The sequence below is a fragment of the Esox lucius genome, chromosome 5, assembly GCF_011004845.1.
Source record: "Esox lucius isolate fEsoLuc1 chromosome 5, fEsoLuc1.pri, whole genome shotgun sequence".
In the NCBI taxonomy this organism is placed as follows: Eukaryota; Metazoa; Chordata; class Actinopteri; order Esociformes; family Esocidae; genus Esox; species Esox lucius.
Window position 1 is genome coordinate 33,248,866 of NC_047573.1, and position 9,376 is coordinate 33,258,241.

Sequence of the window (9,376 nt, forward strand, 5' to 3'; positions counted from 1 at the left end):
TTTCAATAGGGAACCTTTTCGATGAATGATCGTGTAAATTTAGTCTGCATGCCAAATGGTGCCCCATGTCGTAGTGCACTTAAACCATCGCCTTAAAGTTATAGTTGAATTTAGGACTCTACCTTTCCCTAACATAGGCCAGTGGAATGGAACTATTCCCTCCAGACTCCACTTGAACATGATCTTTTTATTATACTCTGAGGCAGCCCTACTTCGGCTGAATGTTCCTCCTACCAAAAATGACTATTTGACGCAGTGCATGATCTCTTGTCTTGCTCTACCACACCAACAGTTAACATTGAACTATCCTTGTGAGCACCCCAAACGTAAATCTCATTGAAAAACCTTTCCCTAATGCTCAACCATAATAAAAAAAACAACTGAATTCTAATCTTAATCCTAACTACTACTCTTTATCTAAGGCGAAAGTAGACAAGGTTACATTTCTTACTTTACTATTGTTAGGATTTTGTCCTGACCAGGATAGTAAAACATGTACACAGCCTTGTACTGTATTACAAGTGAAGACCTTTAAGAGAGTACCAATGGATTAGAAAAAACATTTTCTCTAAACTAAACCCAAATCCCTTAACCTTAATCCTGTACTTAACCACTGCCAAAAACATAGCCACAGTCAAAGTGAGGCCTTGGCAAAAGGTCAGTATTTTGGTTGGTAAAAAAAAAGGGGGGGGGACATGAGTACAGTAGAGATCTATTCAGTTTGATTAAGCGATTGCCCTGTACTTAACACACCTTAACACTAGGGCTGCCCAACCCTTTTCCTAGAGAGCAACAATCCTGTTGGTTCTCTAACCACAGTTGTGCCTAACTGATGGTTTTTCATCCAGCTAACTACTTCAGTGTGGTCAGGATTAGAGTTGTGTAGTTGTTTTACAGCAAGAAGCTGCTCCGAACCTCAAAACTCAAGTTCTATTGTTCGTAAAACATTTTTCGGAGTCAAAGTTTAATATCTTAATTTTATTCCCGACCATATCTGAACCTGTGATCAGAAATAGGTTACATGGGGCAGTATCAGAAAGGATCAAATGATACTGCTTAGACAATTGCAGCAACTCCCAGGGCGACTCTGGACTATTAATGTTTTCCAAAACCCATCCAATGCTTTTCTAGTTTGTATCACACTCCCGCCATTCAGGGCCCCTATAGCACATATTAAATATTTATAACAAATGTTGATGTATTTAGTCTGGTAGGTGTGGCTCAGTAACATTTCAAGGGTAGCAGGTGCAATTTGAACCCTACATTGAAGAACATTTCCCTGTTCAACATTTCAAAAACATTAAGGAGTCTCAATTTCACATTTCTCTCAATCCCTTCATTGCTTTGGGGATTATGCTAGGCCTGAGTGTGACAGGGCATATAGCTTCTCGGCACTTCTCTCCAGGCGCTCTCTGTACTCAAGGTGGGTATAGTTAGCGGGCGGGACACCATCTGTTCCATAGAGGAGTCCCCAGCAGCAGCACGCGATCACCGCTGTACTGTCGCTGTCACCTGGAAGGAGAGGAATGCAAAGTGGAGACAAAGACAAAATGGAGGACTTGTACTCCTGTAAAGTAAACAAAGCCGGTATAAACAATTGAATGGCAAGTGACTCCTTTTTTTCCTACACTATGTTGTCCTAATCAATGTTCACCATGTGTGATATCTCAAATGTGTTTTCCCATTGTTTAGACATGTCTCTAAAACACTTAAAATACAGTTTGTTGTGGTCTGGCACTATACACTCACCTAAAGGATTATTAGGAACACCTGTTCAATTTCTCATTAATGCAATTAACTAATCAACCAATCACATGGCAGTTGCTTCAAAGCATTTAGGGGTGTGGTCCTGGTCAAGACAATCTCCTGAACTCCAGACTGAATATCAGAATGGGAAAGAAAGGTGATTTAAGCAATTTTGAGCGTGGCATGGTTGTTGGTGCCAGATGGGCCGGTCTGAGTATTTCACAATCTGCTCAGTTACTGGGATTTTCATGCACAACCATTTCTAGGGTTTACAAAGAATGGTGTGAAAAGGGAAAAACGTCCAGTATGCGGTAGTCCTGTGGGTGAAAATGCCTTGTTGATGCTAGAGGTCAGAGGAGAAGGGGCCGACTGATTCAAGCTGATAGAAGAGCAACTTTGACTGAAATAACCACTCGTTACAACCGAGGTATGCAGCAAAGCATTTGTGTAGCCACAACAAGCACAACCTTGAGGCGGATGGGCTACAACAGCAGAAGACCCCACCGAGTACCACTCATCTCCACGACAAATAGGAAAAAGAGGCTACAATTTGCACGAGCTCACCAAAATTGGACAGTTGAACTGGAAGAATGTTGCCTGGTCTGATGAGTCTCGATTTCTGTTGAGACATTCAGATGGTAGAGTCAGAATTTGGCGTAAACAGAATGAGAACATGGATCCATCATGCCTTGTTACCACTGTGCAGGCTGGTGGTGGTGGTGGTGTAATGGTGTGGGGGATGTTTTCTTGGCACACTTTAGGCCCCTTAGTGCCAATTGGGCATCGTTTAAATGCCACGGCTTACCTGAACATTGTTTCTGACCATGTCCATCCCTTTATGACCACCATGTACCCATCCTCTGATGGCTACTTCCAGCAGGATAATGCACCATGTCACAAAGCTTGAATCATTTCAAATTGGTTTCTTGAACATGACAATGAGTTCACTGTACTGAAATGGCCCCCAGAGTTACCAGATCTCAACCCAATAGAGCATCTTTGGGATGTGGTGGAACGGGAGCTTCGTGCCCTGGATGTGCATCCCACAAATCTCCATCAACTGCAAGATGCTATCCTATCAATATGGGCCAACATTTCTAAGGAATGCTTTCAGCACCTTGTTGAATCAATGCCACGTAGAATTAAGGCAGTTCTGAAGGCGAAAGGGGGTCAAACACAGTATTAGTATGGTGTTACTAATAATCCTTTAGGTGAGTTTATGTATTACTGTATTTTTAAACGGTGTTAACCACAACCCCTAAAATGGGCCACCATCCAGGCATAGAACATAGTAGACTTCAGAATGCCAAGTGAACTCTGACCTCCGTGGAAGCCGCCTCGGTTCATCAACTCCTTCCAGTCCGACCCTGCTGCAAGAAGAGCATCCAGAGCGATCATTGGAGCGTCGTGCCCGCTGCGCCCCGCCCACCCATCTAGGCTGAAGCTCTTATAGGCCTTGTCTCTCTCCAGTGGCCCGAAGGAGACAGGCCAAGAGACAGGGCCCTTCCCCTCAGAGAGGCCCCTCAGCTCTAGGTACCTACAGAGGGGGATGGGTCAAAAAGCGTGCAGATTGAAATGGCCCCCTGATACTGATCTTGGATCTGTTTTGAAGTTCCCGCTCTATTGGTTAAGAGTAGGATTAGGGGAAGAGAAGATGATTCTAGAATTTGTTGTGATTTCTATGCATTTGATCCTTTAGCTGACACTTATCCAGAGCAACTTATGTTATTTTTTGCATCACACCAGAATGGATTTTTTTTATTTTTTATTTCAGTTTTATATCTTTACTAAGAGTATGTTTAAAAAGATAAGATCTGTATTGGTCTGTATTTTTTTTTGCTATGTAATTTAATTGATTTATAAAAGTCCTGTAATCCTATGTTGTCAAACTTTACACCAAAAAGTGTGCCATTATTGATTTAAAAAATAATTGTAATTTATATTGCGGCTCAACCAATATACAGCCACGTTCTCTATTTTTTTTTTGTTGTGATGGAGGCTACTGGTTAATCTTACCACTCCCACTTCTGAGGGAAATAACCCCAATCCCTCTCCGTCTCATTGACAGCAAAGCCCTGCGACTGGACAAAGCTCTTAGCGATTGGACAGGCCTCCTTAAGCAGGCCAAAGCCCCAGCTTGTGATTGGCCGGCGCTGGACAGCGTAAGAAGTGAATAGTGCTGATGCCACAGCACCGAGGAAACCGGTCGGGTGAGGGTGGGTCATCCTTCCCGTCTCCACGGCAACAGCCACCAGTGTGGACAGCTGCTCGGGCCACGGGTACCTAGAAAAGTGGACCGTGACATCAAGATGGAAGCTTCATTTATGATTACAAAGGTAAACCCAATATCTTTCCAGAATGCACCGTGTGGAGTTACTGCAATGTTGCTTTGAGTCCATTTCCATTAACCAGACAAATGGTAACTAGAAACTGCCCCTTATATGTTAAATGGGTGTCCTGACTCTGTGGTTATTAAACATCCAAGGGCTCGGATTATGAGTCGGGGTGGTATATCCAGTGTCCTGGAAGTATATCTAATCAGGTGATTATCATCATTACACTCCTACTCGGAGGTCATGTACTTTATGAATACAAGCCATGATGTCTGAACAGGTAAATCACTCTATAAGCAATTTTAATCACACACCTCAGACCAATGCACATAGATCTCATGGCAGCCCCACATCCTGTGCTGTCAGGATTGTAGGGCACTCTGAAGCCCCCTGCTGTTCCTGGCCTCAACTGGGACACTCCTAAGGGCATAAGAGACCACAAATGGGTATCTAAATGTTTTCTGTGGAAAGAATACATTCAGGAACACAACATCAACTAGCCTTTTGATATATTAAATGCACCCGTGTTACCTAAGATGCTTGAAGGCCCTGGTTTCCTTCTTTCCATATCTTTCATGCCCTCCACATAACGAGCAGCCACATCTTGCAGAAGCTCCTCCCCTTCTTTACCTGCAAAAGAATGCAACAACAACAAAAAAGTCAGAGGCCACCATCAAAAACAAATTCAAACATCTGGAAACTTTTTTTGCCAAACCTGTGGTGAGCGCTTCTGCAGTTGCCAGGTGCAAGACCGTGTCATCGCTGACCGGCCAATCAGGAAGTTGCACTGTGATGTTCTGCAGCCCCCCAAGCTCTTGCAACTCCTAAGGAAACAAAAACAACAACGATGTCTATCGCCCTTACAATTTGCATTCTTCTGCACGAAAGCAAGACGACCAAAGACTTTGCATGACCTGGAGGCATTTTGCCAAGACGAATGGGCAGCTATACCACAACTATTACAAAAGACTGCATGCGGTCATTGATCAAATCTATGCGAAGGAGATGTGTTGCACTGCGTGAGGCAAAGGGTGGTCACACCAGATACTGACTTGTTTTCGGACCCCACCGGACCCCCCCATACAGTGAAACTGCACATTTTACAGTGGCCTTTTATTGTGGCCAGCCTAAGGCACACCTGTGCAATAATCATGCTGTCTAATCAGCAGCTTGATATGCCACACCTGTGAGGTGGATGGATTATCTCTGCAAAGGAGAAGTGCTCACTAACACAGATTTAGACAGATTTGTGAAAGAGAAATAGGCCTTTTGTGTACATAGAGAAAGTCTTAGATCTTTGAGTTCAGCTCATGATAAATGGGGGCAAAAAGAAAAGTGTTGCGTTAATAATTTTGTTCAGTGTACTAAAGTCAGACAGTATAATTGATTGTGAAATATACATTTGACTACTTTACTCTGAAATGTCTGCCAAGCAACAGGGCTTACGTGAAGTAGTCCATGCTAAAACACTTGCGTCCAGCAATACATGATTGATGAAACTGCACTTTAACAGAAGCGGATATTTAGGCATAAATACATTTGATATGTTGTCTTTGTACTATTTTCAGTTAAATACAGGGATAAATGATTTGTACTACATTGCATTCTGTTATTATTTCTTTACACAGCACCCAACATTTTTATAAACAGGGCTGTATATACAGATATGTAATCTTCACTTCAATGCTACTTATAGATCCAAATAACCAAATTTAAAAGAATGACACTTTGCAGTCATTCATTGATCAAAAATCTACAGAAACGTAGAGTGCAGAAAAAGTTATTACACCTAGCTTCAATAGCTGGTCTTCATTTAGTTGAAATTACTTAATGTAAATGTTTATTATCCTCACTCGTACATTGACTGGGACAAATACTTACCCACTGTTCTTTACAGTACTGCTTCAACTGTGTCATGTTTGAAGACTTCCCTTTTCAGCATTTCAACAGAATTGAGATCTGGCCTTTGACTTGGTCGTTCCAAAACTGTCTATTTCTTCTTTTTGAACCATTCTGTTATGGCTTTGCTTGTGATTTTTGGATCATTGTCCTGTTGCAAGATCCATGCTTGATTCAGCTTCAATGTTTTGACAAATGGCCTCAAGAATTCTGTTACAATATGGAATTCATGGTTAACTAAATGATGTCCAGGCCCTGAGGCAGCAAAGCATCCCCAATCCATGTTTTACAGTTTGATTCTTCTGTTCAAATGCAGTGTTTTGTTTTTGACAAACATGGTGCCTGGCTCTGCAGCCAAACCACTCCACCTTCACTCATCTGTCCAGAGCACACCAGGTGATTGTCTGGAAATTGTCTATGGTGGATTCATATTTTTTTGAGGGGAGAGTCTACTTGTTGGCCAGATTTGTTCAGTCTCTTTCTGACAGTAGACTCATGCATTTTGACATTGATTGTGGCAAGAGAGGCCAGTAGATCCCTTGGGATTGGGGTTGTTAAGACTTCATAGAGACTTCTATGAGCATCTTTCGGTCAGCTCTTAGGCTGAATTTGATGGGACTATCTGTTTAAGTAGATTGCAAGTGGTCTTTTATTCAATTGTGGAGGATCTGTTGGACAGTGGATTGATGTATTTGGAATTGCTTGGGGAATTACTTTAACCCCTCACCTGCCAGGTATCAATAATATTTATTTTGAGCTTTCTCAAAAATATATTATTTTCTTGGCATGATGTGTAACCATACACCCATATGGTTATAGCCAAACCAGACTAAGTTTGTAATTCTGGACCCTCACAAATTACTGTCTTTTTAATAATTTGCATCTGTTTGGTGTACCTATTTCTAATTTTAGTTTTTGGTGCTCTAACCTTCTCAATATAAGGAAATTTATATTGTATTTTTGTTCATTGTAAATTCATAAATGGTTTCAAAGTATGATTTATCAATGAATGTGGTTGGAAATTAGCTCAGATATCCATGTGTCCAATTTTTTAAATATATTTTACAATACCAATTAAAAAGTTTGGGCACCTACTCACTCAAGGGTATTTCTTTAGTTGAAGAATGAAAACTATGAAATAACAGATGGAATAATGTAGCAACCAAAAGGGTGTGAAATGGATCATTGTAGCCACCCTTTGCTTTGATGACAGCTTTGCACACACTTTGAATTCTCTCAATCTGCTTCATGTGGTAGCTATTTCATTGTTAATGCATTTGAGACAATCAATTGTGTTGTGACTTCTGTATACCAAGGTAGGGTTGGTATACAGAAGACCATCACTATGTTTTCACTCTAGTAGTCCATATTAATAGTCCACAGCTCAAATAAGCAAAAAGAAGAACAGACAAATCTCAAGATCAACTGTTTAGAGACTGTGTGAATCAGGCCTTTATGGCTGAATTGGTGCAAAGAAACGACTACTGAAGGACGCCAATAAGAAGAAAAGACTTGCTTATGCCAAGAAACAATAAATTGTCATTAGATCTGTGAAAATCTGTCCTTTGGTCTGATGTGTCCAATTTGAGATTGTTTCCAACCACTGTGCCTTTGGGAGACACAGAGCGAGTGAACGGGTGATCTCGTATGTGTGGTTCCCACTGTGAAGTATGGAGGTGATGGTGTGGGGGTGCTTTGCTGGTGACACTGTTTATGATTTATTTAGAATTCAAGGTACACTCCACCAGCAAGACTACCACAGTATTCTGCAGCAATACACCATCCCATGTGGTTTGCACATTTGTTTTTCAACTGGACAATGACCCAAAACATCTCCAAGCTGTGTAAGGGCTATCTAACCAGGAAGGAGAGTGATGATGATGTATCAGATGACCTGGCCTCCACTGTCACCCAGCCTCAACCCAATTGAGATTGTTTGGGATGAGCTGGACCGCTGAGTAAAAGAAAAGCTGCCAAAAAGTACTTAACATAGGTGGGAACTATTTTAAGACTGTTGGAAAAGCATTCCATTCGCTCAACTTCTCTCTAAATGGCTAGCTAGGTAGTTAGAAATTATACTAACTACACATTATCCAATCTTTACAGATTAAAGCTATTTCATCAGGACTGTTTTATAAATAATTAGAGAACGTTTTTGCTAAAGTACCAGTGGCCCGAGCTTACACACATTCTGCTGTAGTGTGTGCACTGGAGGCAGTGATTCAGCACAATCCTTCCAGATTTAATCAACCACTGGATGTGTAAACCGTAGGGTCTAAGTACTAAGTTCCAGGCAATTATAGCCTGGATCTAAACAGTTTCCCTTTCACATCACTTTAAAGTCCAACAGCATCTGGGATCCAGGCTAGATACAACAACGTAACCTGTTCTGCTGGGGATTTCGTGGTAATTTCCAGGATGCCCACCTGGTGAATGGCTGGCCCTGACTCATTATACTCCCACAGCTGGTTGCGGTAGCCCAGGGCATCGCCAACTCCGCTCAGCAGCATTGCAGCTTTGTAGTCCTGGAGGGTGGCAGGCCTGGCAAAGGGGAGATAGAGGGGGGGCTTATGACGAGGATGAATCATCAGTTGTGAATCTGAGGTGGTTCGGGTAATTTGGTGCAATGATGGTATATCTCAAGTCAAACCAACTTCTATTACATCAGAATATCATTCTAGATATAACTATTGATTTTTGTAAGATGCACATTTGACCTAATACTCGCTTTAGCCTGAAATCATCTTAATACTGTAAAATGATTTACATTTAGCCTAATACTTGCGGTCGCAATGTACCCTACACTCACCCGTCCATTGTGAGGCTTCTCTCCCGGAGATAGTGTTTTAGTGGCACAAACAAACTGAAGTTTACACCGCGGCTCCGCACTCCTAAATAGTCCGTTAATTTAGGTTGTGACCTACCCAACTTTGCTTTTCACTCCTTCCTAGTTCCGTTCAACATAGATATTATATATTGACAAAATTCAATGGTACAAACGACACATTCGGCAGAAAGTAAATAAGAAACGTCCAGTATTCACTTTCGCCAGCTCCTGTAAATCAAGATACCACTGTCATTGGACTACCGACTGCGCGGACTGTCGAAGTGAGTAGCTACTTAGTGACCAGCTACTTAGTGACCTGGATAAAAGTACAGTCCCCAGAACGATGGCTTTTCATGAGTACAATATAACATGAAATTGATTATTCAAATGTGGAGATTTTCATCTGAAATCACTACAGTATATTGTACATGGCAGTATCTAATAGTTTCCAATTACAAGCATAGATATTTTTTGAAATGTAAAAGCTTCCTTTGAAATGGCTTTTTCAAATTTTGAGATTTTCATAAATCGCATCAGTATATATGTCACATGATATTATCTAACAGCTTCA

General features: G+C 41.5%; 1 protein-coding gene across 1 annotated transcript; it reads right to left on the reverse strand.

Annotated features, from left to right (window-relative positions):
- Positions 1 to 963: 963 nt before the first annotated feature.
- Positions 964 to 9,096, reverse strand: adprh (ADP-ribosylarginine hydrolase). Its single transcript, XM_010894299.2, has 8 exons — positions 8,788 to 9,096; positions 8,405 to 8,519; positions 4,795 to 4,903; positions 4,611 to 4,709; positions 4,394 to 4,499; positions 3,763 to 4,029; positions 3,069 to 3,283; positions 964 to 1,512 (listed from the first exon to the last, which is right to left on the reverse strand). Exons 1-8 carry the CDS (start codon positions 8,793 to 8,795, stop codon positions 1,352 to 1,354), a joined length of 1,080 nt encoding a protein of 359 aa, XP_010892601.1. The 5' UTR covers positions 8,796 to 9,096; the 3' UTR covers positions 964 to 1,351.
- Between the last annotated feature and the right edge of the window lie 280 nt (positions 9,097 to 9,376).

Bases quoted from the DNA above. Each gene is read 5' to 3' on its own strand.
- adprh (XM_010894299.2), bottom strand. The intron at 4,710-4,794 runs GTTTGGCAAAAA...ATTCTTTTGCAG, and splicing joins TGCAGAAGCGCTCACCACAG to GTAAAGAAGGGGAGGAGCTT. The intron at 4,030-4,393 runs GTGTGTGATTAA...CCACTTTTCTAG, and splicing joins TCTATGTGCATTGGTCTGAG to GTACCCGTGGCCCGAGCAGC.